Source organism: Rhinoraja longicauda, chromosome 21 (genome assembly GCF_053455715.1).
Source record: "Rhinoraja longicauda isolate Sanriku21f chromosome 21, sRhiLon1.1, whole genome shotgun sequence".
Taxonomy (NCBI): Eukaryota; Metazoa; Chordata; class Chondrichthyes; order Rajiformes; family Arhynchobatidae; genus Rhinoraja; species Rhinoraja longicauda.
This window is the reverse complement of record NC_135973.1, coordinates 12,280,823-12,301,763: the sequence shown is the minus strand read 5'-3', so window position 1 is coordinate 12,301,763 and position 20,941 is coordinate 12,280,823. Positions and strand designations below refer to the sequence as shown.

The window sequence follows — 20,941 nt, the reverse complement described above, 5'->3', positions numbered from 1 at the left end:
GTGAAGCATGCCAAGAGAAAAAGGGCCCATTGCCCTCTCGCTCATACTAGGCTCGGATCACATAAACAACAAACCTTGTTGATCCTTCAACCATACAGCATTTTGTGACATCAACCCAGTTTCCAGCAACAATTTATATTAATAAATAGATATCGTAAATAACATATTACCCCAATCAATGGGCAGGACTGTTTTAAAAAAAGTTGAATAACCAAATATATGATAATATTAAAACTTTGCTTAAAACCAAAGATATGAATTAGCAATTTGTAGGGGGGAAAAAGGCAGAATACAAAAAAAATTGGGTTCAGAATTCTCAAGCTTAAGCAGCGAATCGAATTGTCATGAAAACAGGCAAGATTAAAATTAGGAAACCATAGGGGCCAAAAATGGTGCAGGACAGAGAATGGAGTTGGACGACCAAACAAGGTTATAAAGATATGGAAGAAGATGATTTTAAAATGACGTTTGCCAAACTGGGAGTTGATGTATGTTGTCAGGATGAACATGACTCACTGCAAGTTAGGAACAGCTGATAAAGTTTTATATGAGCTTTTGAATGAGAGAATGTAGAAGACTAGATACCAATCCTTGAACTTAACTCGTGTTGGAAGAAACTGCAGATGCTGGTTTACCCCAAAGATAAGACACAAAATCTTTGATGCTGGAGTAACACAGCGAGTCAGGCAGCATCTCAGGAGAAAAGGAATAGGTGACGTCTCGGGTCGAGACCCTTCTTCAGACTATGTTCTCAAGGGAGGTATTGCAATAATAACTCACTCAACCCTCCCACCCACACATGGTCAAATGCATTCTTAGAATGGCAAGGGGGAGACAACACCATTCAAGTGATTGAAGATAATTATCGACTCCAGTTTCAAGCTAGGATTCATGGAACCTTTCATTATTCTCCAACCCATACTCACAGACTGGCAAAATGCAAAGCCAGCTAAAGAAATGCATAAACAAACCAAATACAGTTGATGTCTTGAAAGGTTCAAGCTGAATTATTCCACATCTATATCTTAAGTGATATTAAAAACTCATTTTATAACATAACCTATGCTCTCTTGATTTTTTTGGAGTAACTGATGGTCATGATTACCATTTTTATCACCTAGCCATCAACCCCAAACATGGCTCATCTGTGGCTTCTTTATTTATCCCCATACTACAATTACACCAAATTCACTCATGTTTTAGCTTATATTTATAATCTTTGTTTCCCATCCCAATTTCCCATGCATCTATATATACTTGTTTAAAAGCTGTGATATCGCTAATTTTTATGTTCTGTTGAAAGGATCACCAACTGTTTCTCCATTCAGTGTTTCCAACATTTTCTGCTTTAATTTCATACTGTCCCAATCTGCGATCTTTTCCTTTTGCTTTATTTAATCATCATGGAAATAATTCTGATGATTATACTATGTGTCACAAAGAGAAACTATATGCTAAAACAGAAAATAATAAATAGGTTTAAGCAGGCTGAGTAGTATTTTTGGAGAGAGGAAGCAAGGGCTAAAATAGGTCAACTATTTTTCTTCAGAAGCAGGGCCAGTTTTTCTCTCCCTAAGATGCTATTTTAATTGCAAATTTCAGGCCGTGTACTATTTGTCCTTTATCTAAACTCATGGTTGAAGCTGAATGCATGTTAAACATGGTACCTTACATCCAGGTAGATGATTTTCATATCCAATGACCCATAATGATGCAAAACATGAGCGTTATATCTCATTGCTGTTGGTTAAGCAAAAATGTTAACAGAAAATTCAAGGTAATGTACACTATAGTAAACAGTATATTATGTGAAGTGCTTCTATGACAGTACCACCTTTGTATGATTCTTCAACAAGATGAAAAGACAAATGTCACAAATAAGCAAAATCTTAAATTGTCATGGCAACATCTATACGTATAAATCGACAGTTCTAATTAAAGCTACCAAACTAATGACTTTATTCTTGGAGCCAAAAGATCTGGTGTTTCCCAGTTTGTTCTCACTTCAATATCCCAATTGTATTTAGTTCCACTTGTGTAAATAAGTTTCATTCATAACAGTCAAACTTGATCTCATTTGCTACAATTGTAAAATGAAAATTTTGTTTTGCATGGTCCCAATTCATGAGAGATTAATAAAACTTTCTTTTTATGTTAATCACAAAATTCCCCTTATTTGAAATCCAATAATCTGAGATCCACAATAAATAGCTACAAAATGTCAATAATTACAGAGGCAATATTTTTGGATGGCTCTGTAATGACAGTAAATTGAAGCTTTCATCCTGAAACTCAGTTAACATTAATTTAATAGTGCAATACCTAGAGGCTGAAAGAAAAAGAGATAAACAAGAGGTGTGTAAGAAGGGACAGCAGATGCTGGTTTAAACCGAAGATAGACACAAAAAGCTGGAGTAACTCAGCGGGACAGGCAGCATTTCTGGAAAATGGGTGACGTTTCGGGTCGAGACCCATCTTCAGACTGTTAGCGATAAGGGAAACGAGAGATATAGACGGTGATGTGGAGAGATAAAAAACAATTAATGAAAGATATGCAAAAAAGTAACGATGATAAAGGAAACAGACAATTGGAATCTCTTTGAAGGGTGAAAATGAGAAGCTAGTGCAAATTGGGTGGGGCAGGGCAGAAGCAGAAGGAATGCCAGGGCTACCTGAAGTGAGAGAAATCAATATTCATACCACTAGGCTGTAAGCTGCCCAAGCAAGATTTGAGATGCTGTTCCTCCAATTGCATTTCGCATCACTCTGACAATGGAAGAGATAGAGGATAGAAAGGTCTGTGTAGGAATGGGAAGGTGAATTAAAGTGTCCAGCAACTGGGAGATCAGGTAAGTTCACGCGGGCTGAGTGAAGGTGTTCCACAAACGATCACCCAGTCTACGTTTGGTCTCACTGATGTATAAGAGTCCACATCTTGAACAACGGATATAGTAGATGAGGTTGGAGGAGGTGCAAGTGAACCTCTGCCTAACCTGAAAGGACTGTCGGGGTACCTGGACAGAGTCGAGGGAGGAGATATAGCTACAGCTGTTGCATCTTCTGCATTTGCAGGGGGGTTCCTGGGGAGGGGGTGTTTGGGTGGGAAGGAATGTTAACCAGGAAGTTGAGGAGGGAACGGTCTCTGCGGAAGGCGGTGGAGATGGGAAAATGTGGCTCGTGGTGGGATCCTGTTGGAGATGGAGGAAATTTTGGAGGATTGTGTGTTGTATGCAACGGCTGATGGGGTGGAAGGTAAGGACTCGGGGGACTCTGTCTCACTTACGACGAGGGGGGGGGGGAGCAAGGGCGGAGCTGCGAGAAACAAGAGATGTTTCTGGCTTCTCCAACAGACAGGAACTCTTCTCCCAATAGGGGATGGTTTGTCATAAGTTGAACATTAAAAGCTGCTTTGGTTGATCAGATTGGATTACAAGTAAGCCTATCAGCATGTGTTTTTCCCAACACTAAAAACCAGATAATAGGTAAATGATCAGATAATAGCAGTAGTTGTACCAGCTCAATTCCAGTTTTGCTTTTATACACAGCTCAGTCCTACAATATATCAGACCTTTGACTCGATGAAGTGAGAAAAGCAATCACAAGTTCCCCTAGCATTTATTAACCTCTGCTGAAAAATGTAAACTGTCTACTTAATGAGAGAGCAAAGATCAAAGTAAGCTGATATGGCCTCCAGAGCTAAATACCCCAACTCCCAATGTCTAAATACAAGTTATTTATAAGGCTAAGAAATTATCAATGCAGTGAAGAGAAAATTACTTTTTTTAAAACAAATAGCTGAGCAATGAAACTCCGGTGATTCCAGGCTTGATCATACCCAAATAATGAGCGTTCACAATGGGGAGAATATTGACAATTAGAAAAATAAAAATTCAAGGATCAGATGCTGGTCAGGAAACAGTCCCTTCAAATAATGTTCCGGTTGTTCTCAAGTCACTGGCAACTCACTTCCTTGGGTTTAATAACATTCTGACTCTATATTTAGTAGTTACCACCGACAGCAAGACTGCTCCAAATAACTTACCAGAAGCTATAACTGGCACTCAGTGACATATTCCTCTATGAAAACAGGGGTGCATGACATATCGGTTGTGGTACCAATACTCATCTTAAAAATTAAAAGCCTACCATCGCTAGAAATGAAACCCCCCCAATCAATCTGCAACTTTATTGGCTGGCAACAGAAAATTACTTTGAAATTTGTCAGGGGGAGGGAAACATAAAATTTCAAAATCTTACAAAAATATAGTAATTGAACTGATCCAATTTCTCTGAAAGAGCTACCAATTCTCACTTCCCTCAAAAAAAACTAACCAGCTCATAACGATATTCTATAAAAGCACTTTTTTCATATGCCTTGACTGGCAATTAAAAAACAACCACTCTGGTGGGCCGGCAGCTCCTAAGAATGGTATTACTACAGTGCCCTCCATAATGTTTGGGACAGACCCATCATTTATTTATTTGCGTCTGTACACCAAAATTTGAGATTTGTAATAGAAAAAAATCACATGTGGTTAAAGTGCACAGTGTCAGGTTTTAATAAAGGCCATTTTTATATATTTTGGTTTCACCATGTAGAAATTACAGCAGTGTTTATACTTAGTCCCCTCATTTCAGGGCACCATAATATTTGGGACACAGCAATGTCACGTAAATAAAAGTAGTCATGTTTAGTATTTTCTTGCATGTCCTTTGATTGCAATGCCTGCTTGAAGTCTGTGAATCATGAACATCACCAGTTGGTGGGTGTCTTCTCTGGTGATGCTCTGCCAGGCCTGTATTGCAGCCATCTTTAGCTTATGCTTGTTTTGGGGGCTAGTCCCCTTCAGTTTTCTCTTCAGCATATAAAAGCATGCTCAATTGGGTCCAGCCGGGTGGTTGACTTGGCCACTCAAGAATTGACCATTTTTTAGCATTGTAAAACTCCTTTGTTGCTTTACCAGTATGTTTGACAGTAGACAATAGGTGCAGGAGTAGGCCATTCGGCCCTTCGAGCCAGCACCGTTTGGGATCATTGTCTTGCTGTAGAATGAACCGCCAGCCAATGCGTTTTGAGGCATTTGTTTGAACTTGAGCAGATAGGATGTGTTTATACACTTCAGAATTCATTATGCTACTACCATCAGCAGTTGTATCATCAATGAAGATAAGTGAGCCAGTTCCTTCAGAGGCCATACATGCCCAGGCCATAACCACCCCACCAGTGTGTTTCACAGATGAGGTGGTATGCTTTGGATCTTGGGCAGTTCCTTCTCTCCTCCATACTTTGCTCTTGCCATCACTCTGATATAAGTTAATCTTCGTCTCATCTGTCCACAAGCCCTTTTTCTAGAACTGTGGTTGCTCTTTTAAGTACTTCTTGGCAAACTGTAACCTGGCCATCCTATTTTTGCGGCTAACCAGTGATTTGCATCTTGCTGTAGCCTCTGTATTTCTGTTCATGAAGTCTTCTGCGGACAGTGGTAATTGACAAAGCCCCACCTTACTCCTGAAGCGTGTTTCTGATCTGTCGGACAGGTATTTGGGGATTTTCCTTAATTATAGAGAGAATTCTTCTGTCATCAACTTTGGAGTCTTCCTTGGCCTGCCAGTCCCTTTAGAAAATAGGTGCAGGAGTAGGCCATTCGGCCCTTCGAGCCTGCACCGCCATTCAATATGATCATGGCTGATCATCCAGCTCAGTAGCCTGTACCTGCCTTCTCTCCATACCCCCTGATCCCTTTAGCAAAAAGGGCCACATCTAACTCCCTCTTAAATATAGCTCACCATTGCTCACTTTCTTCTTAATAATGTTCCAAACAGTTGATTTTGGTAAGCTTAAGGTTTGGCTGATGTCTCTAACAGTTTTATTCTTGTTTCTCAGTCTCATAATGGCTTCTTTGACTTTCATCCGCACAACTTTGGTCCTCGTTGATAAACAGCAATAAAGGTTACTGGAGGAAAGTCTAGGTGCTGAAAGCTCTCTTATACCTGCATCAAGGAGGCAATTAAACACACCTGAGCAATTACAAACACCTGTGAAGCCATGTGTCCCAAACATCATGGTGTCCTGAAATGGGGGGACTATGTATAAGCACAGCTGTAATTTCTACATGGTAAAACCAAAATGTATAAAAATGGCCTTTATTAAAATCTGACAATGTGCACTTTAACCACATGTTTTTTTCTATTACAATTCTCAAATTGTGGAGTACAGAGGCAAATAAATAAATGACGGGTCATTGTCCCAAACATTATGGAGGGCACTGTACATAAAGCCCTGTAACCATCACAAACATTCCTCCCTTTCAACATCAACTGCTTGGTAACTTACATTTTTTTAAAAAAAAGTCAATTGACCCAGAATAGACAGCCATTTTATGAGCTTGTGAGTTTTATGATTTTATATGAGTTTTGAACTTGCACGTAACAGTGCTTTCAACTTCAATATTGAAGTTCTGTGAAGACTTTGTTGAGGAAAAGGAAATTGCCTCATAATGCAACATTCATGCCAATCAATTGCACATTGAGTCACATGATATAGAAACAAGGCCTTCAGTCCACCATGTCCATGCTGGCCATCTAACTATTTACCTTTGTTAATCCCATTTCCAAGTCTTTGCCCATAGCCTTTCACACTGTTCCATGTGCTCATCTAATTACTTCTGATTGAATTATTTACCCAGGCAGAGGATCATATAATAAGCTAGTGACATTTGTTTACAAAAGATTTTCTATAGTTTAGCTAGCAGTAATGGTATAAAGACCCGAAACGTCACCCATTCCTTCTCTCCAGAGATGCTGCCTGTCCCGCTGAGCTACTCCAGCATTTTGTGTCTACCTTTGATTTAAACTAGGATCTGCAGTTCTTTCCTATGTATAAAGACAACAATTGTGTTTGCAAATGTACAAACAAATCAGTACCACAACTTGCAACATCAAAGTCATCCGTTGAAATGCTGCAGGTCAGTTATTGGAACAAATGTTTTATTCAATATATCAAAACAGATTGGCACATAACATGTAACCCACTGGTTCCTGAAGATATAAAATACTGCACAAACAACTTTGAATTTAGAGAGTGTGTGGGTGAGCAAGGATTGATGGAAGGGAAGCAAGTGAGGCTGGGAGAGAAACTGTGAAGGTGGGGTGAGGGAGAGGATGTGGGCAATATCAAGCATTTCGCATGTAAATACATTTGTTAAGTCTATGCCACCAAGCCTGCTTCCAATCAGGGATCAACCCCTTGGCCCAACAAAACTACATCAAAGCTGGTATGCAATGCCACCCCCAAGCACAGGTATGTTCCACAATTCAAAATAAAGTTTAAGATTAAGAACAAGAGGACCTTCATGACAACCACAAAGGTAAGAGACCTCATTATCACACCAATTCATTGCAAAGAAACTCAGTCATTTTGACAAATATATATATAATAATCACTCCACATGAAAGATGAGGAAAAAGAGAAAACCTGATCAAGGAACAAGGGGCGTAGAAAGGAACTGCAGGTGCTGGTATATAGTGAAGATAAGCACAAAGTGCTGGAATAACTCAGCGGGTCAGGCAGCATTTCTGGAGAAAAAGGATGGGTGACGTTTCGGGTCATGGCCCTTCTTCAGATTCGGTTTGAAGAAGGGCCCCGAGTCAAACTGTTACCCATCCCTTTTCTCCAGAGACGCTGTCTGACTCGCAGTTACTCCAGAACTTTGTGCCTTATCTTCAAGGAACAGGAGGCTGGGTACACCCTCCTTTGGGAGTGCAAACTGAAAGAAATTCATCAACTCCATATGACGGCTTCGCCACCCAGAATGAATTGGACTGGCATCTTCATGATTCCCATGTGGAACTAATGAACTAATGGCACTTTGGCACTACTGTTGCAGAACAAACATGCCACTGTGATCAGGGTATACGGTGCCAACGGGCAAGGTCAAAGAATAATTCTACTCTCACTTTGAAGACTGTGACAAGTTCGACAAAAGATAAATTAAACCGCTTGGCAATTTGGAAAAGAGACAACAGCCAGGAAGAGAGCAAGAAAAGCTAACTCCACTGGTGTCCCACCTCCTGACAAAACACGAATCACATAGTCTTTCTAAGACCAATAAGCCAGTTTCATCAGAGAGAAAAGCATAAAGTTTCAATCAAGGTACTGGGATCCATCAAAATACTTAATTACCTATGTGAGTGATGAGTATGTCTGCATCACCCACAACATGATAGGAGCTGATAACTGTTGGACTGACAACTGCCTAATCCATTTGATTAACTGTCAACCAGGCACCACAAGAACAATGCCAATCAAAGCTCTGCCATCGGAAAACCAGCATCAAAGAGCTCAAAAGACACAGACAAGAAAATGTCACAGACAACCTGCTAACTCTGCAAAAGCCTGGTCTGTTCTGGTCCATATTATCATCACCTACTTACTCTTATACCCTTACTTTCTCTACCCAAGAACAGAGAACACACAGAAGATTCAGGCACTAATCTAAAGACGTCTGAAGATTCAAGTCCAACACAAACATCCAGAGACCTAATAAGATAGTGGAAAGATTGCATTAGATCCAGTAACGTTGGATGGTTGAGCACTGTCAAAACAATTTATGTTTAAAAACACTTAACAATCCATCTCATTAACAATCCTTTACTCTCTCTACACCAACGACTGCACCTCCAGACTCCTCTGTCAAGCTCCTCAAGTTTGCGGATGACACTACCCTGCTTGGACTGATCCAGGATGGGGAGGAATCTGCCTACAGATGGGAAGTGACACAGCTGGCGTCCTGGTGCCATCGTAACAACCTGGAGCTCAATGCTCTCAAGACAGTGGAACTAATTGTAGACTTTCAAAGAGATCCCCCTCCCCTCCCCCCACTCACCATCAACAACACCATAGTCACATCTGTGGAGTCATTTAAGTTCCTTGGAACCATCATCTCCAGGGTCCTTAAATGGGGGGCCACCCTCGACTCCACAGTCAAAAAGGCCCAACAGATGATGTACTTCCTGCGGAAACTGAAGAAACACAATCTGCCACAGACAATGATGGTCCAATTCTATACTGCTATCATTGAGCCCGTGCTCACCTTCTCCATCATGGTCTGGTTTGGCTCTGCCACCAAGCACGACATCCGGAGGCTGCAACGGATCGTTCGCACAGCTGAGAAGGTTGTTGGCTGCAACCTTCCCCCCATTGACGAACTGTACACTGCAAGGGCCAGGAAGATCATCTCTGACCCCTCTCACCCTGGCCACAAACTCTTCGAAGCACTTCCCTCTGGAAGGCGACTTCGGACTGTCAAAACAGCCAGTCAGACATAAAAACAGCTTTTTTCCAGGAATGATAGTTCTACTCAATAACCAGTCTGTAGTCTCTTTTTTGCTCTGGTTTATTTTCACCCACATGTTTAGATCGTAATGGTATATCCTTATTGTTTTGATGTGTTTATGCTTTATTCTTAATTGTTAACTGTATGTTTGTGTTGTCATTTGTGAGCGGAGCACCAAGGCACATTCCCTGTATCTGCATACCTGGCCAATAAACTTATTCATTCATCTCATTGAGAGCTAAGATCTGAGGAGAGATCATCAAGGACAGCGAGTCAGTAGGAGCACTTCGAAGAACACTTCATTCAAAACTCTGGATTCCATACCCCAATATGTTATCTGCTGTAATCACAGCATTAGCTGAGGGAAAATCATCTCAAGAATCATCCTCTACCATGCCTTCTAAAAAAACTGCAGGATCACAATGTGGAATATGTTCATCAAGTGGCACAACAAACTAAACAAAAATAGAGCAGCATTGACAATTGTACATGGTAACTCTCAGCCACATAAGGTCTTTGATTCTAACCTGTAAAAGTGATTAATGGTAGATCCTTCTCAAAGTTGGCTGAGCTCAGCATTCTCTGTCAGCTCTAGATTGACAGACAAGCCATGAATTTACCACAGACCCTGTCCTAGTGCAGAGTCAAGGCTGTGTCATTGCAGCAAGCCTCGAAACTCAACTAAACTAAACTCAATAAATTAAATTCAACTATTCCATCCTCATTAACCTTCAAAAGCTCTCCAATGAAGTGGAGTCAAGTCAGATCTATTGTCATATGCATAAGTACGGTGAGGTGTAGGTACAGCAGCATCACGGACAGATTCAGACAACACAAAAACAAAATATATACGTGAATTATACACAAATTTTGCAGGACAGTTAAAAAAAATCCAAACTTTAATGCAAAACACAACAAAGAAACAAGCCCATGGAAGTGTGGAGATACAAAGAAATGCAGATGCTGGTTTACAAAAGAGGACACTGGAGTAACTCAGCGGGTCAGGCAGCATCTCTGGAGAACATGGATAGGGAACGTTGCAGGGCAGGGCTCTTCTTCAGATGTGACCTATCCATGTTCTCCAGAGATGCTGCCTGACCCTCTGAGTTACTCCAGCACCATGTGTCTTTCCACGTTAACATAAGAGGTACTGTTCTATTGTTAAGGTCAATTCAAAAATTGGCGTTCATGAATAGGAGCTGATAACTGCTGGACTGACAACTGCCTAATTCATTCGATTAACTCTGTCAACTAGGCACCACAATAGCTCAGAAAGGAAACGGTGTGTGGCTTGAGGCTTCCGTACCTCCTGAAAAGTTGTGACCAAAACTTGTCCTTCCTCTGCTGAACCAATGTTACTCCAACATCAGTTAACTAGATACAGCAAGCAAACAATGCCAGCAACTGTACACACTCAGTAGTTGGGCTCTAAGCCATAGTGATACCCTCACCAAAATATGACAGAATAGGCTTCATACTAAATGACTAAAATACATATCTGTCCTCACCACACATCACCATCCTTTCACTAACACTGGTTCCTAGTCAACACGGACCATTTTACAGATCTTGAGAAGCACCGCAGTGAAGGCAGACATTGATGATAAAATCCATTACTGCCTCCATGTCAACCCTTCACCCTTCCATGTCTATTAACGTAAAGTAATCTCATTTACCAGCGCTTGCTTGCTCTGTAGCCTACTATGCCTTGATGAGACAACTGTCCATTATGATGCTTCTTATGTATTGTCCAATCCTCCAGATTCACTGGCTGGATTGGTGAACTAAGGCCAGCAACATCTCATAGCCCTGCATCCAAATCGGATCATGATTATGTTCATCCAGCACTACTATGGTGACCGCATAATTAATATAAACTCTCAAACCAAGCACTTCGAACTGCATCTCTTACAGATGCACAAATGCCAAGCACAAAGATTGGAAGGAATACACAATAATCCGAAGTATCATTTCATTCTGACAACCTCCAATTGCCTCAATGGGTGAAACAGCTGGGTTTCCCCACATTGAACTCATTAGTCACCTTAGAACCACCAGAACAAATCACCCTTAGCATAAAAAAACCTTCAGAAGACAAAAAAAGTCTGTGTTTTGATCAACTTTTATTCTTAAATATTACATTTTTAATATATCTAAAGTTAGTTTGTGGGCACTTTAAAATCATTGTTGCAGATCAAGTCAGTCAATGATTCACCTATATATGGGGCATCCAAATACAGTAATAAAAAGGTCAGTGATAGCAATATCCCAACTTTGGTTCAAATTCTGCAAACACACGGTAAAAAAGACAGTGCTTGTGATACCACAGTACTGTCAGGTATCTACTATCTCCATCATCAAATCACTAAATCTAGAACTTTTTAACTCAAATCTTGGAACAAATCAGTTTCACTAACATTTAAAAAAGATACTGGAATAACCAACTGGAAGTACATCCAAAGTGATACATAAAACAAGTGGTACAACTGTGATTAGAACTCAGTGCACAGGAAACTCAGCGGGTCAGTCAGCATCTGTGGAGGGAATGACCAGATAATGACAGTTCACAATTAGGAATGCAGTAAAGTCTGTTGGGCAGCAAGGACAGGAGAAGGGGTATGGGATAGTGTGGTTTGTTTGGGGGAGGTGGGTGGTAAGAAAGGTTATGGAGAAAGGGATCCATATCTCAAAAGTCATGTTTAGTCATTCCATCTCTTGGTAACGATACCCCTTTCTTATTTTCCCCAATCAATTCAGTCAGTTCCCCGCTTCTTCATTTGCCCACCCCTCGAACAATTCCACTTCTTCATTACCCTCACAGCCTTTCCATGCTGCTTCATAAACCCCATCTCTCCTTATGCACAATCTTTCTTCGCTTCTCACTAGTCCCATTGCTGCAGCCATAACCTCATCCCTGTTACATCACTTCCCTTGACCTCACAACCCGACTCCAACTCTTGTCTGATACAAAACACCTTCTTCAATTCAACGTTCACTCCCTGTCTTTTGACAGCCACAACCTCTCCCAAACTCTCCCTCATTGAGGGCAATAACCATTTACCCAACCATGGCTGTAATTATCTCCATTCTGAATGCCTTCCCCCCTTCTCTGTTCCATCCCATAATATTCCCTCTCCATTCTGAACCCTTCACAAGCATCCTTTCTCCATGCTCACAACCTGCTTCATCTACCCCATCCCCTCCCCCGCCCACAACCCATCTCACAACTCCAGAACCTTGGCCAACAATCCCCTTTTTCATCCCTCCCACTTTACAAGCCCCTGTCTCCCCCTTCACTTCCCTCATCTCCTTTGACTACTCCTGCCTTCACTTCCTCCGTAAGATACACTCACTTCCTCTGTAAAATACACTCCCTCCACACTCACTGCTCTTCCCTTCAAGCCCTTGCCCCTTGATTCTAGTTCACCTCTTCTTCCTGCCAACTCAAAAGATACAAATGCTTCACCACCTCCTACTCCCTGGTTCCTCCTCATCAACCCCAATCCACATTATGCACTTCCTGCTGCCCTTCCGTCTCTACCTACCAATCCTACTCATTATTTTACTGTCTCGCCAAGATCTCCTCCGTACTCCTCCCACACACAAAATAGGCCACCTTCTCAACCAAGCCCTCCACTCCTTGTCCTCCTCCCATTCCTTCTAACCCTTTCCCCACCTCTGACTGCCACTATCTTTCTGACTTCCTATTCCATCCGACTTGCCTCCTCCTCCTCCCTTAACCTGCCCCATGTCCTCCTCCACCCCGCCCCACCTCCCCCTACCTGCTGCATCTTCCTCCAACTTGCCTCCTCCTCCTGTTTTCCTAGCCTGCAGTCTCCTCATTCACTTCCGCACAAATCCTGCCTGCCTCCTTCGACATGCCTCCACCCACCCTAAGACTTACAACCTATCTCCTGCTCCTCCTCCCCACCTCCTCTCTACAATACCCCTTCGTTTGCACCCTCTGGGCCCCCTACACCTCTTCCACCCCCATATCTCTTCATCCACCTGATTCCATCATACCCACTTTGTCTACTCTTTCCCCTCAAGTCCCTTCCTTCACATGGTCTCCTCCCTCGGAAATGGACGTTTTCAACATGGACATATGTAAAGTATTCAGATCCCTCGTGGTAGGCTGGTCTGGTAAATTAAGGCATATACGATCCAGGGAGATTTGATAGATTGAATTCAAATCTAGTTTTATAATAGAAGACAGAAGGTAGTTTGGAGGGATATTATTCTGGCTGACGGCTGTGCTCAATGGTGATGTGCCGGGATCAATGCTGGGGTCTCTGTCGATTGTGATAGATTATGTATGATTTGGATGAAAATGTAGATGACCTCTTTAGTGGGATTGTAGCTGACACAAAAATTGGTGGAATTCTAGATAGTGAACAAAGTTGTTAAATGATACAGCAAGGTAAAAATCAGTTTGAAATTTGGTTGGAGAAATGACTGGAGTTTAATCTGAACAAGTGTGAGATGTTGCACTCTACGAGATCAAACGTAGGAGGAAAATATACAGTAAATGGCAGGAACCTTCAGAGCACTGATGTACAGGGGGATCATGAGGTTCAAATCATAGCTCCCTGAAAGTGCCACACCAGCAGAAAGCTGGTGTTTCTACGTCATACTGCAGCAGTATAAAAGTTGGATTAGGAAATATTTGAAGTATTGTGTGCAGTTCTGGTCGCTGGAGACTTGAGGTTGCAAAAGAGATTCAATGTGGGAGTAGTAATAGGGAGAGTTTGGACAAACTTGGACTGTATTATCTGGCGCTGCAGCGGTTGAAGAGTAACCTGATAAAAATTTATTAAAAAATGAAAGGCGTATATAGGCTAGATGGTCAGAACACTTTTACCCAGGGTGTAAATGTCAAATACGAGAGGGCAAAAATTTAAGGTGAGATTGGGAAAGTTTAATAGTGATTTGCAAGGCAAGTTTATATTCACGCAGAGCGGTAGGTCCCTGGATCGCACTGTCAATACATTTGATGGAAGCAGGCTCAATAAAAACATCACATAGAGTCAATGGATGGATAAAGACTGTATGCAGGTAGGCAGAATTTGGCATCATGATCAATACAGACATCAAGGGCCGAGGGGCCTGTTCCTGTGCTGCATTCTTCCATTATCACCTATTCCTATCTTCCTCTGCCTCTCTGATCTACCTACTCTTCCATCCCCCTCCTATTCCTCCACCATCTGATCTTACTATTCCCTCCCCTTGCTGAACTATCTACTCTTCTTCCCCTCACTGAACAACCTGCTCTTCCTCTCCATCAGATCCGCCTCCTCTTCCTCGCCCTCTCTGAACTGCCTCTTCCCCTCCCCTCTCATATCTGCCTCCACTTGTACCAATCGGCCTCTTCTTCCTAAGATGGACACAAAATGCTGGAGTAACTCAGCGGGACAGGCAGCATCTCTGAAGAGATTCCTCCTTTCACATTGCCTGCTCTTTCTTCGCCCTTCGGTCTGCCTCCCATTGCTGCTGCGATTCCTCTCTCTCTCCATCTGATTCACCTCCTCCCTCTTAAACTGCCTCATCCACCAGGGCCGCCTCCCTCGCTATCCTCTGCTCTGCGGCCCACACGGAGTTTTCCTGACCACAGGTCGTGAGGCCCAGGGTCGCGCGCCGCAAAACGATCCGGACGGAGCCTAGGCTGAGGTGAAGCGAGCCGCTTACTCACCATCTGACTTGTGGTTCTCGCCATGGCATGGACACGCGGTGCGGCGGGGTGGGGTGGGGTGCGGCCGGGTTCTGGTACCTGGCACTGTTCGCGGTTGGGGAGCTGGAGCTGCCCCTGCCCGCCGCTCACTGCCCGCCGCCCGTCGCCGCTGGCTCCGCCATCTTCCGTCTCCGACTCCTTACGTCATAGCACAACAATGCGTCTCGGCCCTGGAGCCCTCCGCCGGAAGTCCCGCCCCTCCCTTGCTCCCATTGGATATCGTTTGAACACAACGCTTCCCGCCGCTCAGTCCCACCCACCCATTGGTCGTTTCCAGTGCCAGTCAGACCGGTAACCGGCCTATCGCTGCTTCCTGCGATCCGCTCTTGACCCGGCCGCGAATGCGGTCTGCGCATGCGGATAATGTGAGCGCTGTCCCAATTTTAACTGCGAGGTCAATGTGCCAACTTTGCTTCCTTTTGGGTTGGGTCATTTACTGTTCTTTACTGGAACACTTGTTTGGCACCTATTTTCGTTTGAATATTAGTTATTTGCCTCACCTAAATTCATTTCATCTGAAAAGTGTCTTAATTTGGGTATACGTTTTGTTGAGTGAGTTTTGGCATTTTGCCACTTAGTCATAGTCACTGTGGATACAGGCCCTTCGGCCCAACTTGCCCACGCCTGCCAACATATCCCAGCCCACTAGTCCCACTTGCCCACGTTTGGTGCATATCACACAAAACCTGTCCTATCCATGTAAAACCTGTCTTATCCGTGCACTGAATTATGACATTTGCACAACAAAAATGTGCAGAAACTGATTCCCTTAATAATCCCATAGTACTTTCCTAACCATGGAAGGGAAGACGGGAATCATTTAAGGGTTTTTAATGTAAATGGTGGTCAATGTCTGCAGTATCATTAGGAGTAGCGGATGCAAGTGAACCTTTGTCTCACCTGGTATCATTAGGAGTAGTCGGCATCTATCTGCGAGAGATGATGGCGTGGCTTTGATGTTGTCCTGTTGGGAGAGGGAATGTATCATTTATGCTTACATTTCCTGTTGTGGCTCGCTAGGCCTATCCTTGACAGGCAGACCATCCCACAGCTTCCACGGGTGAAGTCTGGCTGTTGGATTGGAGAGTGTGTTGCTGTTGATTTAGTTTAGTTTAGTTTAGAGATACAGCACGGAAACAGGCCTGTCGGCCCACTGAGTCCGTACCAACCAGCGATCCCAGCACATTAACACTATCCTACACACACTAGGGACAATTTGCACATACACCAAGCCAATTAACCTACATACCTATACGTCTTTTGAATGTGGGAGGAAACCGAAGATCTTGGAGAAAACCCATGCAGGTCATGGGGAGAACGTACAAACTCCGTACAGACAGCACCCGTAGTCGGGATCGAACCCGGGTCTCGGGCACTGTAAGGCAGCAACTCTACCGCTGCGCTACCGTGCGCCTGAGCTACGGTGATGTTGATCATTTTGTGGTGTTGGCGCCTGGCCTCCAGAGTCCTGAACCACATGCTGTCGTGGTGCTTCATACCCGCCTGGAGGTCCTTTCTCCACCTCTCCCGTTCCTCAGCAGCAGTTTCCCAGTTGTCAGTGCCAATATTAACATTCGTCATATCTCTTTTAATCGTATCCTCGTAGTGAAGCTTTGGTCTTCCTGTTGGCCTCCGTGGGTTGACGACATCACCGCATAGCACATCTTTGGGGAAGCTTCCATTTTCCATCCTGTGTACATGCCCAACCCAGCGGCGACGCTTCTGCTTGAGGATTGCAGGATGCTAGGCATGTTGGTCAGTGAGAGGACAGATTCATCGGTGATTATGTCCTGCCAAGAAACTCCCAGGACGTGTCGAAGACTGCGGAAATTAAAATTATTCAGTTTCCGTCCAAGTTTCACTGCTGTACAGTAGTGTGCTCAAGACACATGCTTTGTAGACAGCTATCTTGGTCTTGATTGTGAGTTTCCTGGTCTTCCATGTGCACTTGATTTGCCTCCCGAAGATGGTTGCTGCCTTTCCTATATATGTATTGATTTCCTCATCCATGGATAGGCTATCAGTCACTGTAGACCCTAGGTAGGTGAATTTGTTGACAGTTTCCAGTGAAGTGGTATTGTCTCCCACTACATTTTATCTCTGTACCACCCACTCCCCTGACATGTCTGAAGAAAGGTCTCGACCCGAAACGTCACCCATTCCATCTTCCAGAGATGCTCCCTGTCCCGCTGAGTTATTCCAGCATTTGTGTCTATCTTTGAAGTGGTATTTAAGGTGATTTCACAGGGGAGTGGAGTGCCTTGACCCATGGCAACAGTTTTCTTAAAACTGATTTTTAGCTGGTATTCGTTGGTTTTGCTGAAAGATATTCTTTATTGTTGATAAAGGATAACTTAAAGCAGTGGTGAGCAGCACCACAATATATCAAACATCACTTGATACACCCGGTTCTTTAAGGTAAACAAACCCACAAGTATACTAAAAGGACACAAAATGCTGGAGTAACTCAGCGAGTCGGGGAGTATCCCTGAAGAACATGGATGTGACATTTTGAGTTGGAACCCTTCTTCAGATTGAATCGATGTTCTGTCCAGCACTTTGTGTCCTTTATGTAAACTAGCATATGCAGTTCCTAGTTTCTACCGCATGTATACTGTACTGCTTTCCCTAGAGAAAAAAAGTGATTAATTCATATATTTGGTTATCTATTTGCTGATTGTTGGTAGTAAGAGATAAGGGGAAGGGGTAGGACAAGAGCTGACCCGAAATATTGCCAAGAGTCATTGAGTGAAAGTGTGGAAACAGGCCCTTCGGCCCAACTTGCCCACACTGGCTAACATGTCCCAGCTCTACACTAGTCCCACCTGCCTGTGTTTGGTCCATATCCCTCCAAACCTGTCCTATCCATGTACCTATCTAAATGTTTCTTAAATGTTGCGATAGTCCCAGCCTCAACTACCTCCTCTGGCAGCTTGTTCCATACACCCACCATCCTTTGCGTGAAAAAAATTACCCCTCAGATTCCTATTAAATCTTTTCCCCTTCACCTTAAACCTATGTACTCTGGTCCTCGACTCACCTACTCTGGCAAGAGACTATGTGCATCTACCCAATCTATTCCTCTCATAATTTTATACACGAGAGACAAGGAACTGCAGATGCTGGTTTGCAAATATTGTACGTTCATTCCACCACCCCCCTCCACCCCACAGTTGCTGCCTGACCCACTGAGTTCCTCCAGCATTTTGTGTCTACCTTCGATTTAATTCAGCATCTGCAGTTCTTTATTACACATCTATTGCGTCTCTCTTGTTTAGCTGCTTGGCACGCCCCTTGGCTCGAGCTTTACATTCCTCTTTTGTTGGACTGTCATAATTCTACGTACATTGGTGCCAATGCAATGCAATGTATTTTAATCACCACACAGAGATGGTATCTTTGCAACTCTCATCTCACCATAATTCTCTTGCTACCCCATGGAGTGGAATGGTAGCCACTGATATCTCATTTGAGAGGTTGCCAGTATGGTCTGCCAGCCGTAGACCACTTGGTGCCTTTTAAGTCTACATGAGAAGTGACCTATTTGAGCCTGACCGGTGAACACCAAAGTATGAATGGTTTATGCATCTCTTCATTAGACAACACGCAATCTAATTGATTCAATCCAATCTAGGACATTTTTCACCCAGAGAGTGGTGAGCACTTTGAATGCATTGCCAGAGAGAGTGGTGAAGGCAAAGTTGCTGATGGCATTTAAGAAGTCCCCTGACAAGCCCTTAAATTGCCTAGGCATAGAAAGCTGCAGCCCAAGTGTGGCGAAGATGGTATTTGTGCAGATGAGTACCCACTGGTCAACATGGACACGCTCTGTTTCCTTGCTGCTTCACAGCTTCCAAAAGACATCTGAATGAGTATTTGAAATGAAAGAGTTTGCAAAGATATTCAGAGAGGCTAACATATTGGGATAAAACTGGAATAAAAAGGAACTGCAGATGCTGCTTTATAACAAAGATGGACACAAAATGCTGGAGTAACTCAGCGGGTCAGGCGGCATCTCCATTTTCTCCAGACCCACCATTTTCTCCTATGTTACTCCAGCAGTTTGTGTCTATCGTTGGGACAAAGATTGCTCTTACGCAGTTTTAATAGACTACATGTTCTGGATTGTAACTGTTCTGTGATTCTGATTCAGAAGTCACACCACATGTACACTTAGTTCATCACAGACTGCCCCTCAGGGCCAAGGATGATATTCCTCCACTACAGTACTTTGTGTTCTGAGTTGACTAATGAAACCAATGAGGAACACACAGACTCTGATACAGGAGCAGCTGTAGTTGTTTGGCAGGGCAGGTGGATGGGTAGTTTGGTAAGTGCATTACTTTCACCATTTACACATTCTCCTGCAAAAAGGACCCAAGATTCTGAAAGCCAGTCCAAATGACCCTTCCCTGTTTTGTGTATTCATGGCCCAGTGTTACCTGAAGTGGGTGGGGGGGGGGCGGTGTAACATATTTTCAAAGAGGCTTTGAGAACATCCTTGAATATTTTGCTCCTGGACACATGCCCGCTCATCTGCCTAGCCACACTCCTAGACATCTAGTTATCATGTGTACATCCACCAAAAGACCCATCTCTGAACATCTCTCTCCCAACCCTCTTACAAATGGATTCTACTGCATGGCCTTTAGAGAAACGGCAAGAGTGGATTTGGTTTTGCCATTCATATGTCAACAGTTCATGAGAACTGCTTAATTGGACTAGCCTGGATGATGCACTATGTTGGAATAAATTGTTACATCTTGTGGAGAGAAAATGTTTCAAGCGTGTGTTGCATTTAGTGATCTCCAACAAGCAATTCTGTTTCTCTTTAGGACATGTTCAGCTGCTCTGTGCTGAACGTTTGACTCATCTGCTGACTTGCAGAGCCCAGAGTCTCATACTCACAGTGAGCTGCATGGCCGACATTCTCCATGGGATGAAGGAGAATGTTGGCCACACAGGATGGGCAATTAATAATGGGATGGTGGTTTCAGCGGGTATTGTGTGGGATGTTCCAGCAGTTTTCTTCTCCTAGAAGGTCCTTACATGAGTGGACTTCTGATGGTGAGAATGTTGACCTTCATGACTCAGCCACGTTGAAGAGCCTTCGTGACAAAGTCTGACTTCACGAGTAAAGTTTTTACGCAGGTGAGATATTGAAAGATAAGCGATGCCGACACTCCATCCAACTTCAATAAATTTCAGGGAAAGGGGAGAAGCTGCAAACAGAAATGACTAAAGGTCGTAAATATCTACCTCATCTTATTTCCTCCACCTAAAAATAGCCCGGCAGGACAAATTCATTGCTAAAACAATTCCAGTGTTTCATTTTCACTACCGCACCCCAGGAGTCTGTCCCTAACATTGCATGAGAAGAGCTTCCTGCTTTCACTTTTACGTTTCGACTTTGTACTTTGAACTTGTGTCCACTATTTTAATTTCAAGTAAGTTTGATGCCAAAGACACATTGCTACAGGATGGTTTCCAGTGAGACACAACCTTCTGCATGGATTGCAACAACAATAAGAAGAACGGAAAACACAAGAAAACAAAACGCTGATCCCTGCAAGAAAGTGGATAGTTTAGGCAACATGCTTGCTGTGGTTCCAGGCTCATGTTTCTGAGAACGCCTCCTGTTTCTGCAGAATGTGTTGTTTGTAGGCTATGTCAGATAAATTCATTTGTACAAGCGCCCAATGGGAAGCACGCATTCCAACTGTGCCTCACACAATGGATCGAAATATCCAAATTAAATAGCTTGCCACTGAAACAAAAGACTAGTAAACATGCTCCAGGGCAGTACTGAGTCATACAAACTGGAAAGGTCAGATTTGATCTTTTCTCCATACTGGGTAACTTGAGGAAAATTCACCAC

The 20,941-nt window shown here is 43.2% G+C and overlaps 1 protein-coding gene across 2 annotated transcripts in view; it reads right to left on the bottom strand.

Moving 5' to 3' along the window:
- LOC144603940 (3-phosphoinositide-dependent protein kinase 1-like) overlaps positions 1–15,206 on the bottom strand; it is a 78,434-nt gene extending 63,228 nt beyond the window's left edge. The window contains exon 1 of one of the 2 annotated variants that reach the window (XM_078417785.1): positions 15,103–15,206. Coding sequence is in view for 1 of the 2 variants with exons in the window: in XM_078417783.1 (XP_078273909.1) it covers positions 15,025–15,048 (24 nt within the window). In the remaining variant the exon portion in view is untranslated. Of the gene's footprint in view, positions 1–15,024 lie in introns of both variants that reach the window. The other variant, XM_078417783.1, reaches the window with a different exon arrangement.
- Positions 15,207–20,941: the final 5,735 nt, after the last annotated feature.